Below are 21,368 nucleotides of genomic sequence, written 5' to 3'. Positions count from 1 at the left end.
TTCTGGGACCCAGGGATGTACGTGATTTTAAATACGAACCTGGTGAGAAACATACTCCATCGAGCCTGGCGAGGGTTCAGTCTCCTCGCTGCCCGGATGTACTCCAGGTTCCGATGGTCAGTCAAAATGAGGAAAGGGTGTTGAGCCCCCTCAAGCCAATGCCTCCACACCTTAAGGGCTTGAACTACAGCTAACAGCTCCCTGTCCCCAACGTCATAGTTACGCTCCGCCGGGCTGAGCTTTTTTGAGTAAAAAAAACAGGGGCGGAGTTTAGGTGGCGTGCCGGACCGTTGAGAGAGAACGGCCCCTATACCAGCCTCAGACACGTCTACCTCAACCTGAAAGGGTAATGCGGGATCCGGATGCGCCAGCACCGGAGCCGACGTAAACAGGTCCTTCAGTCTCCTAAAGGCCCTGTCCGCATCAGCTGACCACTGCAGGCGCACCGGACCCCCTTTCAGAAGGGACGTGATGGGAGCTGCCACCTGTCCAAAACCCCGGATAAACCTCCGGTAGTAATTCGCAAAGCCCAAGAACTGCTGCACCTCTTTTACAGTGGTTGGAGTTTGCCAATTACGCACAGCGGACACACGATCCACCTCCATTCTCACCCCTGACGCGGACAACCGATAACCCAAAAAGGAGACCGACTCCTGGAAAAACAGACATTTCTCTGCCTTGACATATAGGTCGTGCTCCAACAGTCTCCTCAATACACGACGCACCAGGGTTATATGCTCGGCTCGGGTAGACGAGTACACCAGAATGTCATCAATGTACACGACCACCCCTTGTCCCTGCATATCCCGGAAAATGTCATCTACGAAGGATTGGAAGACTGATGGAGCATTCATCAACCCATATGGCATGACGAGAAATTCGAAATGACCTGACGTGGTACTAAACGCTGTCTTCCATTCGTCGCCCTCCCTAATGCGCACCAAGTTATACGCGCTCCTGAGATCCAATTTTGTGAAAGACCACGCTCCATGCAATGACTCTATCATGGTCGCAATCAGAGGGAGTGGATAACTGTATTTCACAGTAATCTGATTGAGACCACGGTAATCAATGCACGGGCGCAACCCTCCATCTTTCTTCTTCACAAAAAAGAAACTCGAGGAGGCGGGAGAAGTGGAGGGCCGAATGTATCCCTGTCTCAAAGATTCGGCTATGTAAGTCTCCATAGCTTTTCTCTCCTCTTGAGACAAAGGATACACGTGGCTCCGTGGGAGCGCTGCTCCTGCCTGGAGATCAATCGCACAATCCCCCTGTCTATGAGGAGGCAACTGCGTCGCCCTAGTTTTACTAAACACGAGAGCTAAATCCCCATATTCAGGCAGAATGTGCAGTGCGGGCACTTGGTTTGGACTTTCCACCGAAGTCGCCCCCACGGAAACACCCAGACATCGCCCCTCGCACTGAGCAGACCACCCATCGAGAGCCCTCTGTTGCCACGAAATAGCAGGGTTATGGGTGCTTAACCAGGGGATTCCCAGCACCACTGGGTACGCAGGAGAGTCGATCAGATACAGCTGGATAGTCTCTTCATGACCCCCCTGCGCACACATCCTAAGTGGTGCTGTGATCTCCCTAATCAACCCCGACCCCAACGGGCGGCTATCTAAGGCATGAACAGGAAAAGGTTTGTCAACAGGTAGGAGAGGGATCCCTAAATCTAAACAAAACTTCCGATCAACAAAATTCCCAGCTGCGCCTGAATCTACTAGCGCCTTATGCTGGGAATGAGGTGCAACCTGTGGAAAACACACAGGTATACAAAAGTGCGCAACAGAAAGCTCTGGGTAAGTGGGACGTCTACTCACCTGGGAGGCCCCCCCAGTGCGTGGCCTGTTGTCTTCTCCCCCGGAGAACCCTCCCCAGCACCTGGCCGCAGTGTGCCCTCCATGACCGCACTTGGTGCAGGAGACAGGCCCCCTCGGGCTCCTCCTCCTCCTTTCTCTAGCGCTGGCACCCCCGAGCTCCATAGGGCTCGGCTCGGAGGTGCCGGAGGGCGGAATGGACGGACCCCCCTCGGGACGTCCACGGGTGGCCAGCAGGGTGTCCAGACGGATGGACATATCGACCAACTGGTCGAAGGTGAGATGGGTATCTCTGCAGGCCAACTCACGTTGAACGTCCTCCCGTAGGCTACATCGAAAATGGTCGATGAGGGCCCGTTCATTCCACCCTGCGTCCGCCGCTAGAGTCCGGAACTCTAGAGCAAACGCCTGTGCGCTCCTCCTCCCCTGTCTCAGGTGGACTAGACGCTCCCCCGCCGCTTTGCCCTCAGGTGGATGGTCGAACACGGCCTTGAAGCGGCGGGAGAACTCGGCGTAGGAGATGGTGTTGGCGTCCTTCTTCCTCCACTCGGCGTTAGCCCACTCCAACGCCTTGCCCGTGAGACAGGAGATGAGGGCGGAAACGCTCTCGTGTCCCGAGGGCACCGGGTGTACAGTGGCCAGGTAGAGCTCCACCTGCAGGAGGAACCCCTGACACCCGGCAGCTGTTCCGTCATACGCCCTCGGGAGCGAGAGCCGAATCCCCCTGGGTTCCGGACCTGGGACTGGTGGACCGGCCGATGGGGTTGGCAGGGTAGGTGGAGGTGTGGGTACCCCGCTGGCCTCCCATCGGTGCAGGGTGTTGATGACGTCCTGTAGAGCGGTCCCCAGTTGTCGTATCTGGTCATCTTGGCCGCGAACATGCTCCTCGAGCGACTCAGGCGTAACTGCAGATCCTGCTGATTCCATTTTGGTGTGTGATTCTGTCAAGGGGTGCTGAAGGTGGGTGTGGTGCATGAATCAAGCGCAGGACGCAGAAGCTCAGTCCAAAAGACTTTAGTGCAATATTCACGTAGAAAATAAGCACTATAAGCCCAAAGACTAAATAACGGCGCACACAGGCGTCAAACAAACGGCGCACTAACATGTGTGAAAAACCTCTCCAAAACACTGGAGGGAAGTACGTAGCTCCAACACGAAACAGAAGAGCAATCACACACAAAGACAAACGCACACAACGAGAACTAAATAGGACACTAACGAGGACTAACGAGACACAGGTGTACAACATCAAGACAAAACCAAACGAACATGAAACATAGATCGGTGGCAGCTAGTACTCCGGGGACGACGACCGCCGAAGCCTGCCTGAACCAGGAGGAGGAGCAGCCTCGTCCGAAACCGTGACAGATCTCCTGGAAAATGCAGGGGCTGGAGAGCAGCTTTAGCGAGGCTGAAATGTGGAATGCACTGCTTTGTGGGAGATGAGGAGAGACTTCAGTGAAGCTGCCAGATGCTCTCTCCTCTCCTCTCCTCTCCCAGACTCTCCTCTCCTGGCCTAAAGCAGCCCTGCCCTAGCATGTGTTACTCCACACAGTGGGTGGAAGAGCTGGCACCAGTCCACATTACATAACAGATACATGACAATATGGCAGACGCCAATCGCAGTTGTCATCGGGATTCAATATGATTGCAGGTTGTCGACAATGTGGCTTTTGAAGGCAATGTTCCATATTTACGGACATCCCATTCACGGAAAACGCTGCATATGATGGCTCAATCGGAAATTGTCTTTAAAAGCTGCATTGTTGACAACATGAAAACAGATTGAATCCCGGCCTTAATCTGGTGCTTGAGTTTAGTTCCAGGCTGAAGTCCAGGGCTTAGGTTTTAGAGATCCTTGATAAACACTTGCTCCAGAGCGCCCAGGGCCTCAGACTGGGGCGAAGGTTCACCTTCCAACAGACAATGACCCTAAGCACACAGCTAAGACAACACAGGAGTGGCTTCGGGACAAGTCTCTGAATGTCCTTGAATGGCCCAGCCAGACCCCGGACTTGAACCCAATCGAACATCTCTGGAGAGACCTGAAAATAGCTGTGCAGCGACGCTCCCCATCCAACATGACAGAGCTTGAGAGGATATGCAGAGAAGAATGGAAGAAACTTCTCAAATACAGATCTGCCAAGCTAGTAGCGTCATACCCAAGAAGACTCGAGGCTGTAATCGCTGCCAAAGGTGCTTCAACAAAGTACTGAGTAAAGGGTCTGAATACTTATGTAAATGTGATATTTAAGTTTTTTATTTGTAATACATTTGCAAAAATGTCTAATAACCTGTTTTTGCTTTGTCATTATGGGGTATTGTGTGTAGATTGATGAGGCAATTTTTGATGAGGCTGTAACAAAATTTCAGAATGCACTGTACAGTATAATTATAGATATATATATATACTGTATATATGTATTTTTTTTTTACATATCGATGTAAAAAAAAAAGTCTAAGTATCAATATAATATCGTCCAAAATAATATTGTGATAAGTAACTGTATCGGTTCCCCCCATCACTATCATATACTATGTATACTAACACTAACATGTGATTCTGTGTTTGTGTGTGTTTAAATGTACGTGTACCTGTGCGTGCACCTTTGTGTGTGTGTGTGTGTATGTGTGTGCGTGCATGCATGCCTGTGTGTGATCATCTGTGTGTGTTCCTCTATAGGGAGTGTTGTCGGTTCTTCGGGGACGACGGACTGACAGCCAAGGTGTTCTTCAGTAAGGTGGCTCCGTTCGGCTTGCTGTGGATCCTCACCAACTATCTGTACCTACAGGTACTGTGCTGCTTTCCCCTCAACCTGGGATGTGTGTGTGTGTGTGTCAGGTTAGGGACTGTGACAGTATTGTATAGTGACTGCAGGTGTAACAGGCGTCGCTGTGCTTAGCAGTATAGCTTCCTTCACCGTCCCTGTCCCCTTACTGGACTCTATTGACCCTCTGCTTCAAAAACACACGTGACAACATCTTAGCCGACTACGCCACCGAAAATCGAGCAATTGGGCGAAGTGGGTCATTTTAAGGTGTGGCATTTGATCTCTCTAACGCAGGCCCTGAGGAAGATCAACACTACAGACGTGTCAGCTCTGTTCTGCTGCAACAAGGCCTTCGTATTCCTTCTCTCCTGGATCGTACTGAGAGACCGCTTCATGGGCGTCAGGGTGAGTTACTCTGCGTGTGGGTCTGTGTGTGTGTGTGTGTGTGTGTATGTGTGTTTAACGCACAAAGTCTGTCAGGAGATGTCCTGGGAACCTACGAAGAGAGATAGCATTCTGACTGGAGATTCCTCCAGGTATGAGTAGATGAGAGTTCATTTCATGGGTAGATAAAAACGTCCCCTTTCTTTATCTTGTAGAACATTGACTCAGTCTCAGTTGAACTAGCTAGGTCCTACCTAATTAAGACCACAGACTCAGTTTCAGTTGAACTAGCTAGGTCCTACCTAATTAAGACCACAGACTCAGTTTCAGTTGAACTAGCTAGGTCCTACCTAATTAAGACCACAGACTCAGTTTCAGTTGAACTAGCTAGGTCCTACCTAATTATGACCACAGACTCAGTTTCAGTTGAACTAGCTAGGTCCTACCTAATTATGACCACAGACTCAGTTTCAGTTGAACTAGCTAGGTCCTACCTAATTATGACCACAGACTCAGTTTCAGTTGAACTAGCTAGGTCCTACCTAATTATGACCACAGACTCAGTTTCAGTTGAACTAGCTAGGTCCTACCTAATTATGACCACAGACTCAGTTTCAGTTGAACTAGCTAGGTCCTACCTAATTAAGACCACAGACTCAGTTTCAGTTGAACTAGCTAGGGCCTACCTAATTATGACCACAGACTCAGTCTCAGTTGAACTAGCTAGGTCCTACCTAATTATGACCACAGACTCAGTTTCAGTTGAACTAGATAGGTCCTACCTAATTATGACCACAGACTCAGTTTCAGTTGAACTAGATAGGTCCTACCTAATTAAGTTAGAGCAGACAGTAATTAACTGTGTGTCCCTGATTCCCTGTTCTAGTGGGCTTTAACCTGGATGAACCAGGGGCTAATTGCTCCCTGCCTCCCAGACTCTGACACTTCCTTTCTATTAAAACCTCTCTTTGTTGGAGCCTAGTTTGCATCACAAATGGCAACCTATTTCCTTTATAGTACACTACTTTTGACCAGAGTGATATGTGCCCTGGTCAAAGGTAGTACTACATAGGAAATAGGTTGCCATTTGAGACGCAACCTAAACCTTCTCTGTTCTGGAGCCCTGTGTTCCCCAAAGGAATGAAGAGGATTCAGTAAGAAGAGTTGAGGGCATGGAGAGCAGACCTGGGTTCAGAGTTGAGGGCATGGAGAGCAGACCTGGGTTCAGAAGAGTTGAGGGCATGGAGAGCAGACCTGGATTCAGAAGAGTTGAGGGCATGGAGAGCAGGCCTGGGTTCAGAGTTGAGGGCATGGAGAGCAGACCTGGGTTCAGAAGAGTTGAGGGCATGGAGAGCAGACCTGCGTTCAGAAGAGTTGAGGGCATGGAGAGCAGACCTGGGTTCAGAGTTGAGGGCATGGAGAGCAGACCTGGGTTCAGAGTTGAGGGCATGGAGAGCAGGCCTCGGTTCAGAGTTGAGGGCATGGAGAGCAGGCCTGGGTTCAGAGTTGAGGGCATGGAGAGCAGACCTGCGTTCAGAGTTGAGGGCATGGAGAGCAGACCTGGGTTCAGAGTTGAGGGCATGGAGAGCAGACCTGGGTTCAGAAGAGTTGAGGGCATGGAGAGCAGACCTGGGTTCAGAGTTGAGGGCATGGAGAGCAGACCTGGTTTCAGAAGAGTTGAGGGCATGGAGAGCAGACCTGGGTTCAGAGTTGAGGGCATGGAGAGCAGACCTGCGTTCAGAGTTGAGGGCATGGAGAGCAGACCTGGGTTCAGAGTTGAGGGCATGGAGAGCAGGCCTCGGTTCAGAGTTGAGGGCATGGAGAGCAGGCCTCGGTTCAGAGTTGAGGGCATGGAGAGCAGGCCTCGGTTCAAAAACTATTTTAAGTATTTTAAATACTGTTTACAGTTTTGGAACTATTCCATTAAGCCAGGTAAACTCAATCAAGTTTTGGGCATTCAGAAGATAACCTGTACTGCAGTGCAGAAAAAAACATTTGCTTTCAAGTGGATGTAACTGCTCCGTCAGGGCTGGGGGATATTTCATTAAGGGTTATTGTTAGATGATTGTTAATGAACTTGGACCTTGGCGTCACTCTGCGAGAGAGTTTGTCAAATTAACAATGTACCTTGCTGCACCAAAGGTATTCTGAAAAGTAACTATAAGTAAGTTGCTGGATAGAACCAAGCTAAGGATGTCCTGGCTGGCTGAGAGTTCCCTTCTCTCTACAGCGGTACCGAAAAACCTAATGTGGAAACTGAAGTGTGTCCTTCTCTCTACAGCGGTACTGAAAAGCCTAATGTGGAAACTGAAGTGTGTCCTTCTCTCTACAGCGGTACTGAAAAGCCTAATGTGGAAACTGAAGTGTGTCCTTCTCTCTACAGCGGTACTGAAAAGCCTAATGTGGAAACTGAAGTGTTTTATTTTTATTTTTATTTTTTATTTTATTTCACCTTTATTTAACCAGGTAAGGCAGTTGAGAACAAGTTCTCATTTACAACTGCGACCTGGCCAAGATAAAGCAAAGCAGTGCAATAAAAACAACAACACAGAGTTACATATGGGGTAAACAAAACATAAAGTCAAAAATACAACAGAAAATATATATACAGTGTGTGCGAATGTAGTAAGTATGGAGGTAAGGCAATAAATAGGCTATAGTGCAAAATAATTACAATTAGTATTAACACTGGAATGATAGATGTGCAAGAGATGATGTGCAAATAGAGATACTGGGGTGCAAATGAGCAAAATAAATAACAATATAGGGATGAGGTAGTTGGGTGGGCTAATTTCAGATGGGCTAAGATGAGCTAAGATAAGGCGGGGATTTGCCTAGCAGTGATTTATAGATGGCCTGGAGCCAGTGGGTTTGGCGACGATTATGTAGTGAGGACCAGCCAACAAGAGCGTACAGGTCACAGTGGTGTGTAGTGTATGGGGCTTTGGAGACAAAACGGATGGCACTGGGATAGACTACATCCAATTTGCTGAGTAGAGTGTTGGAGGCTATTTTGTAAATGACATCGCCGAAGTCAAGGATCGGTAGGATAATCAGTTTTACGAGGGCATGTTTGGCAGCATGAGTGAAGGAGGCTTTGTTGCGAAATAGGAAGCCAATTCTAGATTTAACTTTGGATTGGAGATTCTTAATGTGAGTCTGGAAGGAGAGTTTACAGTCTAACCAGACACCTAGGTATTTGTAGTTGTCCACATACTCTAGGTCAGACCCGTCGAGAGTAGTGATTCTAGTTGGGTGGGCGGGTGCAAGCAGCGTTCGATTGAGGAGCATGCATTTAGTTTTAGAGTCGAAAGCCTTGGCCAGGTCGATGAAGACGGCTGCACAGTACTGTCTGTTATCGATCGCGGTTATAATATCGTTTAGGACCTTGAGCGTGGCTGAAGTGCACCCATGACCAGCTCGGAAACCGGATTGCATAGCGGAGAAGGTACGGTGGGATACGAAATGGTCGGTGATCTGTTTGATAACTTGGCTTTCAAAAACTTTCGAAAGGCAGGGCAGGATGGATATAGGTCTGTAACAGTTTGGATCTAGAGTGTCACCCCCTTTGAAGAGGGGGATGACCGCGGCAGCTTTCCAATCTCTGGGGATCTCAGACGTTACGAAAGAGAGGTTGAACAGGCTATTAATAGGGATTGCGACAATTTCGGCGTCTAGTTTTAGAAAGAAAGGGTCCAGATTGTCTAGCACAGATGATTTGTAGGGGTCCAGATTTTGCAGCTCTTTCAGAACATCAGCTGTCTGGATTTGTGTGAAGGAGAAGCGGGGGGGGGGGGGGGGGGGGGCATGGCAAGTTGCAGCGGAGGGTGCAGAGCTGGTGGCCGGGGTAGTGGTAGCCAGGTGGAAAGCATGGCCAGCCGTAGCAAAATGCTTGTTGAAATTCTCGATTATTGTAGATTTATCGGTGGTGATAGTGTTTCCTAGCCTCAGTGCAGTGGGCAGCTGGGAGGAAGTGCTCTTATTCTCCATGGACTTTACAGTGTCCCAAAACTTTTTGGAGTTAGTGCTACAGGATGCAAATTTCTGTTTGAAAAAGTTAGCCTTTGCTTTCCTAACTGCTTGTGTATATTGGTTCCTAACTTCCCTGAAAAGTTGCATATCGCGGGGGCTATTTGATGCTAATGCAGTACGCCACAGGATGTTTTTGTGCTGGTCAAGGGCAGTCAAGTCTGAGGAGAACCAGGGGCTATATCTGTTCTTAGTTCTGTATTTTTTGAATGGGGCATGTTTATTTAAGATTGAGAGGAAATTACTTTTAAAGAACAACCAGGCATCCTCTACTGACGGAATGAGATCTATATCCATCCAGGATACCTGGGCCAGGTCAATTAGGAAGGCTTGCTCGCTAAAGTGTTTTAGGGATCGTTTGACAGTGATGAGGGGTGGTCGTTTGACCGCGGACCCGTTACGGACGCAGGCAATAAGGCAGTGATTGCTGAGATCCTGGTTGAAGACAGCGGAGGTGTATTTAGAGGGTAAGTTAGTCAGGATGATATCTATGAGGGTGCCCATGTTTACGGATTTAGGTTTGTACCTGGTAGGTTTGTTGATAATTTGTGTGAGATTGAGGGCATCTAGTTTAGATTGTAGGATGGCCGGGGTGTTAAGCATATCCCAATTTAGGTCACCAAGCAGTACGAACTCTGAGGATAAATGGGGGGCAATCAATTCACATATGGTGTCCAGGGCACAGCTGGGGGCTGAGGGGGGTCTCTAGCAAGCGGCAACAGTGAGAGACTTATTTCTGGAAAGGTGGATTTTTAGAAGTAGAAGCTCAAACTGTTTGGGCACAGACCTGGATAGTATGATAGAGCTCTGCAGGCTATCTCTACAGTAGATTGCAACTCCACCCCCATTGGCAGTTCTATCTAGACGTAAAATGTTATAGTTGGGGATGGAAATTTCAGAATTTTTGAACATCAGGATTGGCGTAGTGTGCTAACGCAGTGAATAACTCAAACTTAGGAAGGAGACTTCTGATATGAACATGCAGAAAACCAAGGCTTTTACGGTTACAGAAGTCAACAAATGATAGCTCCTGGGGAGTAGGAGGGATACTGGGGGCTGCAGGGCCTGGGTTAGCCTCTACATCACCAGAGGAACAGAGGAGGAGTAGAATAAGGATACGGCTAAAGGCTTTAAGAACTGGTCTTCTAGTGCGTTGGGTACAGAGAATAAAGGGGGCAGATTTCCGGGCGTTGTAGAAAAGATTCAGGGCATTCTGTACAGAAAAGGATATGGAAGGATATTAGTACAGTTGAGGTAAACCTAAGCGTTGGGTAACAATGAAAGAGATAGCATCACTGGAGGCACGGATTGAGCCGGTCTCGGCGTGTATGGGGGGTGGAACAAAGGAACTATTTGAGGCAGTTTGAGAGGGACTTGGGTTTCTACAGTGAAATTGTATAATAAGAACTAGCTGGAACAGCAATAAGCAAGGCATATTGACATGGGAGAGAGGCATAAAGCAATCACAGGTGTTATTAAAGAGAGCTAAGACAACAACTGGTAATGGCGATAAAGTTTGGGCTGAGGCTAAACAGAATAAACAGGACAGGGTACCGTGTAAAGGAACAGTCCAGCAGACATCAGCTGTGCAGCTGAGTGATCATAAGGTCCAGTGAACAGCAATATGTGAGTCCGAGAGCAGTTTGAAATTGGTGCTACAGCACAGGCTAGCAGGAAGCACAGTTGTAGTTTGCGTGTGCTAGCGGGCCGGGGCTAGCAGATGGATCTTCGTGGTCGACGTCGTAACGGGAAGCCTGTTAAAACCACATCAGACGATTTCGTCGGCAAACCAGTCGTGTTGGATCGGCGGGGCTCAGTGTCAACACTAGGAGGTCCCGTCCGGTTGACAGAGAGGTAGATAGCCGGGAGATGGGCCTGGCTCGAGGCTAGCTCAAGGCTAACTGGTGCTTGCTAAGGGGCAATGGTAATTAGCCAACAACAGGTTGCAGCTAGCTGTGTCCTTGTAATGACATTATTTATATATGATCCTCTTCTGAACTGGAACAGTTTGCTCTCAGAGAGATAGAGAAGACAGAAATGAGTGTTGATGTAGAGCGGGATTCCCGGGTCGCCAGTGGGACCCGACAGAGAAGTGTGCGGCGCGGTCGGAATGGTTCACGCTGCAGGCGGGCACCGGGCGGTCAGAAAGACACATTCAGGACGAAAATATTATTTTACACCCGCAAATGATTGTATAATGGTTGTATCGCCATTTTAAATGTGTTGCGAATTGGTTATAAAACCACTTATCTATCACATGAATCCCTCTCTGTCATTCTGGCTGCTTGTGTCCCCCCCCCCCCTCCAACTGGGGCTGACACAACCGGCTCGCACGGATGCTTCAAACAGTGGCGGAAAAGACAATTCTCCATGTCATTTAGTTTGTGTAAGCAATTATCAGCTTGCATTTCTCACTGGAAAGTATGTTATTAATCCTTTTCTAAAGGTAATGAAATAATGGTAATATGACTGGGCAATAGTCAGCCTATTAATAGCCTTTCCCTTCTCTTAGTTAGAGTTGAGATGACCCACATTTTCTAAGTGACTTTTTGTCTGGGCTACTTCAAATGAGTTTGTTTACACTGGAGTTTGTTTTAATAAAATGACTTTATTCCAACCAGCAAATGTCTTATGAAATTATGCATTCATTGCACAATATAATGCATAAAATGGTGGTTTTGAAGATGTGTAATTTTAACGTTGTGGGACTGGGCAGGAGCTGGAAGAGATCTGGCGGGAGCAGGTGGGATGTCGGCAAAAAAAACCTGTGGGCGCGGTATGAAATCTCGTGGGAGCGGGCTCAAACTCATTTGAAGCAGCCCAGACAAAAAGTCACGGTACCAAAAAATGTGTCCCGCACAGTCCTGTCTTGATGAACCTGTAGCCTAGATTTAGAACTCCCAAACTAGGTCCCATGCAGTCCCCTTATTCAAAAAGTGCCTCAGAGTAGAAAGGCTGATTTAGCATCAGGTCCCCCTGTCCATATAATCATATTCATTATGATCTCAAAGGTCAAACTGATCCTAGATCAGCCCTCCTATTCTGAGAAGTTCAGGTCTCTCTTGCAAAATACATTTTATCTCACTGTGACTAATCCGGATAAATGAATGAATGTGTGTATGTACTGTATGTGTGAATAACTAGAGGGAAGGTCTGGAAGGAAAACAGCTCATCTGAATGTCTCCCTCGCTCTCTCTCTCTCTCCCTCCCGTCATTATTGGGGCGGCAGGTAGCTTAGTGGGTAAGAGCGTTGTGCCAGTAACCGAAAGGTTGCTGGTTCTAATCCCCAAGCTGACTAGGTGAAAAATCTGTCGATGTGCCCTTAAGCAAGGCACTTAACCCTAATTGCTCCTGTAAGTCGCTCTGGATAAGAGCGTCTGCTAAATGACTAAAATGTAAAAAATGTAATTATCCCTCACTACCCCTGTCTGTGATGAAAGCTCTGAGTAATCCTCCTATTTCTTTCTCTCTCTCTCTCTCTCCCCCATCTCTCTCCTGTCTCCTCTCCCTCCTCCCTCCTCTCTCCCTCATCCCTACTCTCTCTCTAATTCTCTCTCCCTCTAATTCTCTCTCTCTCCCTCCTCTCTCCCTCTCTCTCTCTAACTCTCACTCTCACTCTCTCTCTCTCTCTGACTGGTGATGGATATTGCAGTGTTTTGATGTCTGCAGTAATGCAGAGGATCATGGATGGGCTTTCCTTCAAATGAAATGAAGAGTGAGGGAGAGAGAAGGGGAGAGGGTACGAGGGGGAGAGGCTGGGGAGAGTCAGATCATCCCTCTGAAGTATGGCAGTGTTCTGGTACTTAGCTTGCAGATGGCTCGGGGCCCCAGGGCTATTTCCTGGGTGAGGTGGGTGGATAGCTGTCAGTAGGAGATGCTATATAAGGGATGGCATCTCTCCCATTCTGTACGTACAGCGCCTTCAGAAAGTATTTATACCCCTTGACTTACTCTACATTTTGTTGTGTTACAGCCTGAATTCAAATCTACACATAGACATGTCTAATTGCATTTATTGCATTGCGAATAAGGCTGTAACGTAACAAAATGTGGAAAACAGTCATGGGGTCTGAATACTTTCCGAATGAACTGTATGTACAGGTATCTGCCAAAATAAAGGAAACACCAACATAAAGTGTCTTAATAGGGTGTTGGGCCGCCACGAGCCAGAACAGCTTCAATGTGCTTTGGCACAGATTCTACAAGTGTCTGGAACTCTATTGGAGGTATCCGACACCATTCTTCCACGAGAAATTACATAATTTGGTGATTTGTTGATGGTGGAAAACACTGTCTCAGGCGCGGCTCCAGAATCTCCCATAAGTGTTCAATTGGGTTGAGAACTGGTGACTGAGACGGCCATGACATATGGTTTACATCGTTTTCATGTTCACCATTCAGTGACCACTCGTGCCCTGTGGATGGTGGCATTGTCATCCTATGGGGGCATAGCCATGGTAGCCAAAATAATGGCCAAAATAATGGCCTGCCCAGCATTTTTACACATGACCCTAAGCATGATGGGATGTTAATTGCTTAATTAACTCAGGAACCACACCTGTGTGGAAGCACCTGCTTTCAATATACTTTGTATCCCTCATTTACTCAAGTGTTTCCATTATTTTGGCAGTTATATCTCTGAGTGTATCTCCGAGTCCTGTATCTCCCTCCTGTAGTTTTATGTTGTTATGGAGAGGTGTGAGAGTAACCTTGCCTAGGCTTTAGCTCAGCAAGGTAGCACAGCCTCCCTTGAGGCACACGAGACCCACCCAGGTTCTAACCCAATCAGTCACACACAAATTTCTCCGCTGGAGTTTTGTATTTTCATTTCACCTTTATTAAACTCGGAAAGACCCTTGGGGTTAGAAACCTCTTCTGCGAGTGTGGCCTAGTGTTGTGGTGGAGTGGTGGGAGTGTGAGTGAGAGACTGCCTCAAACCCAGAGCACAGACCCAGTCTTGGTCCATTTCCCCATTCCCTGACCTTGGGTTTGCTGACACAGCAGTGTGTGAGAAAGGAAAACAAAAGGGTCCATGTCCCAGAAACCCATGCAGCAAAGCAGCAGGCTTCTCAGAGAAACTAATCTCGGTAGAAAGGTGACTGACCATAGAAATACATAAATTACCATGTCAGCTATATTGAGTATACCCATGAGTGTTCCAGTCAGATTGCCATGGTATGAGGTGCGTTATATCTTCTAGTAATTATATTTCTATGTGACTGACATAGCTGGCGTTCCTAGAGAATGGACATCCCCATTCAAGTCAACGTTGCGTAATGGGTTGAACTGGCAGGTCATTCTATATTTTATGTAGCTAAAGAGGTGACTGACAGGCAGGCAGCCTGCAATGCAGAAAGAGAGAGAGAGGGAGAAAGAGGGTGATATATAAACGAATTGGCGAGGCCACTAGAACAGTCTGCAGCACCCGGCCTCACCCTACTAGAATCTGAAGTCGAATGTCTACTGTTTGCTGATGATCTGGTGCTTCTGTCACCAACCAAGGAGGGCCTACAGCAGCACCTAGATCTTCTGCACAGATTCTCCCAGACCTGGGCCCTGACAGTAAATCTCAGTAAGACAAAGATAATGGTGTTCCAAAAAAGGTCCAGTTGCCAGGACCACCAATACAAATTCCATCTAGACACCGTTGTCTTAGAGCACACAAAAAAACTACACATACCTCAGCCTAAACATCAGCGCCACAGGTAACTTCCACAAAGCTGTGAACGCTCTGAGAGACAAGGCAAGAAGGGCCTTCTATGCCATCAAAAGGAACCTAAAATTCGACATACCAATTAGGATCTTGCTAAAAAATAATTGAATCAGTTATAGAACCCATTGCCCTTTATGGTTGTGAGGTCTGGGGTCCGCTCACCAACCAATAATTCACTAAATGGGACAAACACCAAATTGAGACTCTGCATGCAGAATTATGCAAAAATATCTGTAAAAATAACGTAAAACACAAAATAATGCATGCAGAGCAGAATTAGGCCGATACTCGCTAATTATCAAAATCCAGAAAAGAGCCATTAAATTCTACAACCACCTAAAAGGAAGTGATTCCCAAACCTTCCACAACAAAGCCATCACCTACAGAGAGATGAACCTGGAGAAGAGTCCCCTAAGCAAGCTGGTCCTGGGCCTCTGTTCACAAACACAAACAGACCCCACAGTGCCCCAGGACAACAACACAAGTAGACCCAACCAAATCATGAGAAAACAAAAAGATAATTACACATTGAAAATAATTACCAAAAAAACAGAGCAAACGACAATGGTATTTGGTCCTAAACAGAGAGTACACAGTGGCAGAATACCTGACCACTGTGACTGACCCAAACTTAAGGAAAGCTGTGATAATGTACAGACTTATGAGCATAGCCTTGCTATTGAGAAAGGCCGCTGTAGGCAGACCTGGCTTTCAAGAGAAGACAGGCTATGTGCACACTGCCCACAAAATGAGGTGGAAACTGAGCTGCACTTCCTAACCTCCTGCCAAATGTATGACCATATTAGAGATACATATTTCCCTCAGATTACACAGACCCATAAAGAATTAGAAAACAAACCCAATTTTGATAAACTCCCATATCTACTGGGTGAAATACCACAGTGTGCCATCACAGCTGCAAGATTTGTGAACTGTAAGGGCAACCAGTGAAGAACAAACACCACTGTAAATACAACCCATATTTATGTTTATTTATTTTGTACTTTAACTATTTGCACATAATATGATATTTTAAATGTCTTTATTCTTTTGGAACTTTTGTGAGTATAATGTTTACTGTTAATTTGGCTCTTTCCAGGTGTAACCAGTGCTTAATTTGAGCCACATCCTGCCGGAACAGGATCTGGCACCTTTTTAGAAATGTTATTATGCGTTCCAGTACCTCAAAGCCCCCCAGGTCACCCCCCTCTCACGACCACAGAGCCCCCCAGGTCACCCCCCTCTCACGACCTCAGAGCCACCCAGGTCACCCCCCTCTCACGACCTCAGAGCCACCCAGGTCACCCCCCTCTCACGACCTCAGAGCCACCCAGGTCACCCCCCTCTCACGACCTCAGAGCCACCCAGGTCACCCCCCTCTCACACTCACTTTTTATTCCGGCACCTCCCGATTTACAAATGAAGCATCATGTTTAATCACAGGTTTGTTTGTCTTCCTGACACCTCTCTAATGCAGTGCTCTTCCACTCAGCTGGCCCAAGCCAAGTCCCTATTCAACTCACACACACACACACACACACACAGCCCATCATTCCTTTCCTGTGTGGTGGAGACTGTCTTTACTGATTGGAAAGCCACTGGGCCCTGGACCAGATAGTATCTGATTATCAGGACTGTGTTTGTGTTTGTGCAGGTGCTTGTGTGTGTTTGCATTGTGTTCACCATTACACCAGCAACATACATCACTGTGGGAGGGACCGGCTGGAGGAAAGGGAGGGGGAACAGCTGGAGGACAGGGAGGGGGAACAGCTGGAGGACAGGGATGGGGGAACAGCTGGAGGACAGATAGGGGGAACAGCTGGAGGACAGGAAGAGGGAACAGCTGGAGGACAGATAGGGGGAACAGCTGGAGGACAGGGAGGGGGAACAGCTGGAGGACAGGGAGGGGGAACAGCTGGGGGACAGGGATGGGGGAACAGCTGGAGGAAAGGAAGGGGGAACAGCTGGAGGACAGGGAGGGGGAACAGCTGGAGGAAAGGGAGGGGGAACAGCTGGAGGAAAGGGAGGGGGAACAGCTGGAGGACAGGGAGGGGGAACAGCTGGAGGAAAGGGAGGGGGAACAGCTGGAGGAAAGGGAGGGGGAACATCTGGAGGAAAGGGAGGGGGAACAGCTGGAGGACAGGGAGGGGTGTCAGCTGCAGGAAAGGGGGGGAACAGCTGGAGGAAAGGGAGGGGGAACAGCTGGAGGAGAGGAAGGGGGAAAAGCTGGAGGACAGGGAGGGGGGAACAGCTGGAGGAAAGGGAGGGGGAACGGCTGGAGGATAGGGAGGGGGAACGGCTGGAGGAAATGGAGGGAAAACGGCTGGAGGACAGGGAGGGGAATGGCTGGAGGAAAGGGAGGGGGAACGGCTGGAGGAAAGAGAGGGGGAACAGCTGGAGGACAGGGAGGGGGAACAGCTGGAGGAAAGGAAGGGGGAACAGCTGGAGGAAAGGAAGGGGGAACAGCTGGAGGACAGGGAGGGGGAACAGCTGGAGGACAGGGAGGGGGAACGGCTGGAGGAAAGAGAGGGGGTACAGCTGGAGGACAGGGAGGGGGAACAGCTGGAGGAAAGGAAGGGGGAACAGCTGGAGGAAAGGAAGGGGGAACAGCTGGAGGACAGGAAGAGGGGAGTGAAAGAGAGGGACACACATATAAACACACCCTGTCACTCTGACACACACAAGGCCATTGGGGCGTGAACCTGTTCAGTGCTACTGTAAGGTTCTCCGACCATAACTTACCTCCCTCGCTGGGCTCAAGGCTGCTCCAGGTTTTACTACCTGTCTTAGGATGTGTTCCAAATTATTCCCTTTATAGTGCACTACATTTGACCAGGGCCCAGGGGAATAGGGTGCCATTTGGGACACATCACACTTACTGATTGATGCTCTGATCTCAGACCAAGTATAAAGTAAATCAGAAGTGGATCCTGGTGTGTCAAGTCAACAGTGACTCTTCTTTCTCAGGAGGAAAATGTATCTGTGGTAGATTTAACTGCAGTTGACATACTTCTAGTTTCACTATGAATATATCCAGATTGAATTCAAAGTGAAAGAATTCAACCATTACCCTAACTATATATTAGCTTCATGTCCACATCCCGGTTCAACCCTAACCCTCCCCTTCCTCCTTCTACACTATCCGATCCAATAACATGTGAGCAGTGGGACTGCCCCACTCCTTATGAAACCTACTAAGTGGTATATATTGTAACGTGTCCTCTCCACTTTTCCCTGTGCAGATCGTAGCGGCCATCTTTGCCATCGCTGGCATTGTGATGATGACGTACGCTGACGGTTTCCACAGCCACTCTGTCATGGGAATCACCTTTGTTGTGGCCTCCGCTTCAATGTCTGCACTCTACAAGGTAGGCTATGAACAAACACGCACACACACATTCACACGCACGCCCGCACGAACACACACGCGCGCACACACACACAGGACGCATTTGTTTGCTTAACTGTTAGACATGCTATAGCCTTCTCTTAAAAGTCGTTTTTATCATATGAAGGACAACATCAAAGGAACACCTCATGCTTTGTGGTTGGAAGGGAGTGTGTCAGTTCTGACACCTTTTATGTATCTCCTTCAGTGAGATGAAGATGTACTCTAAACGTTTCAAAGAATGAATCCCCCAAACATCGTCCTTTATGAGATACAGATTAAGAGCAACGTTAGGTCTGATGAAAGGATTCTTTGTGTATACAGGGTCAGGCTCTCCAGGCTCCTTGTATTTGTTCCTTATATAATCAGGTGACAGGAGACTAGATTAGATATTATGAAATACTATGAAGCATTCTGAAACATCTGGGCTGGGCTAAAAGGGCCGCAATTGCGGTATCTAGTTTGATGTTTAATTTGATAGACCTGCAGTACTTGATGTTCAGACTGTGACAGGCAGATCATTATAGTTTGAACAGACAGATGGATGGATGTGTGGGTATGTAGTTTGGTGTTTAATTTGTGCATTGATAGGCCTCCAGAACCTGACATTCAGAGTCAGTATGATGGTCAAATTGATAGCCAGGTTGGACAGGCAGACAGACAGACAGATAGATTGATGGGTATATACACTGTATCGGCGTTTCCCAAGGGGTGCACGTTTTGGTTTTTGCCCTAGTACTACACAGCTGATTCAAATAATGAACTCATCATCAAGCTTTGATTATTTGAATCAGCTGTGTAGTGCTAGGGCAACAACCAAAATGTGCACTCCTTAGGGTCCCCAGATATATATAATGACTGCCTGTGGAGGACAGACAGACACAAAGAGGGGTTGATGGGTATATAATATGGCTGGTCTGTGGTGTCTCCTGTTCTATAATATGGCTGCTCTGTGGTGTCTCCTGTTCTATAATATGGCTGGTCTGTGGTGTCTCCTGTTCTATAATATGGCTGCTCTGTGGTGTCTCCTGTTCTATAATTTGGCTGCTCTGTGGTGTCTCCTGTTCTATAATTTGGCTGCTCTGTGGTGTCTCCTGTTCTATAATATGGCTGTTCTGTGGTGTCTCCTGTTCTATAATATGGCTGCTCTGTGGTGTCTCCTGTTCTATAATATGGCTGGTCTGTGGTGTCTCCTGTTCTATAATATGGCTGCTCTGTGGTGTCTCCTGTTCTATAATTTGGCTGCTCTGTGGTGTCTCCTGTTCTATAATATGGCTGTTCTGTGGTGTCTCCTGTTCTATAATATGGCTGCTCTGTGGTGTCTCCTGTTCTATAATATGGCTGCTCTGTGGTGTCTCCTGTTCTATAATATGGCTGCTCTGTGGTGTCTCCTGTTCTATAATATGGCTGCTCTGTGGTGTCTCCTGTTCTATAATATGGCTGGTCTGTGGTGTCTCCTGTTCTATAATATGGCTGCTCTGTGGTGTCTCCTGTTCTATAATATGGCTGCTCTGTGGTGTCTCCTGTTCTATAATATGGCTGCTCTGTGGTGCCTCCTGTTCTATAATATGGCTGTTCTGTGGTGCCTCCTGTTCTATAATATGGCTGTTCTGTGTTGTCTCCTGTTCTATAATATGGCTGGTCTGTGGTGTCCCCTGTTCTATAATATGGCTGCTCTGTGGTGTCTCCTGTTCTATAATATGGCTGTTCTGTGGTGTCTCCTGTTCTATAATATGGCTGCTCTGTGGTGTCTCCTGTTCTATAATATGGCTGTTCTGTGGTGTCTCCTGTTCTATAATATGGCTGCTCTGTGGTGTCTCCTGATCTATAATATGGCTGGTCTGTGGTGTCCCCTGTTCTATAATATGGCTGCTCTGTGGTGTCTCCTGTTCTATAATATGGCTGCTCTGTGGTGTCTCCTGTTCTATAATATGGCTGCTCTGTGGTGTCTCCTGTTCTATAATATGGCTGCTCTGTGGTGTCTCCTGTTCTATAATATGGCTGTTCTGTGGTGTCTCCTGTTCTATAATATGGCTGCTCTGTGGTGTCTCCTGATCTATAATATGGCTGGTCTGTGGTGTCCCCTGTTCTATAATATGGCTGCTCTGTGGTGTCTCCTGTTCTATAATATGGCTGCTCTGTGGTGTCTCCTGTTCTATAATATGGCTGCTCTGTGGTGTCTCCTGTTCTATAATATGGCTGTTCTGTGTTGTCTCCTGTTCTATAATATGGCTGGTCTGTGGTGTCCCCTGTTCTATAATATGGCTGCTCTGTGGTGTCTCCTGTTCTATAATATGGCTGCTCTGTGGTGTCTCCTGTTCTATAATATGGCTGCTCTGTGGTGTCTCCTGTTCTATAATATGGCTGCTCTGTGGTGTCTCCTGTTCTATAATATGGCTGCTCTGTGGTGTCTCCTGTTCTATAATATGGCTGTTCTGTGTTGTCTCCTGTTCTATAATATGGCTGGTCTGTGGTGTCCCCTGTTCTATAATATGGCTGCTCTGTGGTGTCTCCTGTTCTATAATATGGCTGCTCTGTGGTGTCTCCTGTTCTATAATATGGCTGGTCTGTGGTGTCCCCTGTTCTATAATATGGCTGTTCTGTGTTGTGTCCTGTTCTATAATATGGCTGCTCTGTGGTGTCTCCTGTTCTATAATAGGGCTGTTCTGTGTTGTCTCCTGTTCTATAATATGGCTGGTCTGTGGTGTCCCCTGTTCTATAATATGGCTGTTCTGTGGTGTCTCCTGTTCTATAATATGGCTGCTCTGTGGTGTCCCCTGTTCTATAATATGGCTGCTCTATGGTGTCTCCTGTTCTATAATATGGCTGCTCTGTGGTGTCTCCTGTTCTATAATATGGCTGCTCTGTGGTGTCTCCTGTTCTATAATATGGCTGCTCTGTGGTGCCCCCTGTTCTATAATATGGCTGCTCTGTGGTGCCTCCTGTTCTATAATATGGCTTGTCTGTGGTGTCCCCTGTTCTATAATATGGCTGCTCTGTGGTGTCTCCTGTTCTATAATATGGCTGCTCTGTGGTGTCTCCTGTTCTATAATATGGCTGCTCTGTGGTGTCTCCTGTTCTATAATATGGCTGCTCTGTGGTGTCTCCTGTTCTATAATATGGCTGCTCTGTGGTGTCTCCTGTTCTATAATATGGCTGCTCTGTGGTGTCTCCTGATCTATAATATGGCTGTTCTGTGGTTTCTCCTGTTCTATAATATGGCTGCTCTGTGGTGTCTCCTGTTCTATAATATGGCTGCT

The 21,368-nt window shown here is 47.6% G+C and overlaps 1 protein-coding gene across 1 annotated transcript in view; it reads left to right on the top strand.

Moving 5' to 3' along the window:
• Window positions 1-21,368, top strand: part of LOC311148946 (solute carrier family 35 member F3-like) — a gene marked incomplete at both ends in the record, with an annotated part of 122,918 nt that overhangs the window by 98,725 nt on the left and 2,825 nt on the right. Inside the window, 3 exons of the mRNA XM_084185986.1 lie at window positions 4,507-4,615; window positions 4,889-4,999; window positions 17,963-18,088. Of these exons, the coding sequence (XP_084042112.1) occupies window positions 4,507-4,615; window positions 4,889-4,999; window positions 17,963-18,088 (346 nt within the window). The remainder of the gene's footprint in view (window positions 1-4,506; window positions 4,616-4,888; window positions 5,000-17,962; window positions 18,089-21,368) is intronic.

This window comes from Coregonus lavaretus (assembly GCF_964263955.1).
Source record: "Coregonus lavaretus genome assembly, chromosome: 1".
Classification (NCBI taxonomy): Eukaryota; Metazoa; Chordata; class Actinopteri; order Salmoniformes; family Salmonidae; genus Coregonus; species Coregonus lavaretus.
This window is presented reverse-complemented; position numbering and strand designations above follow the sequence as displayed.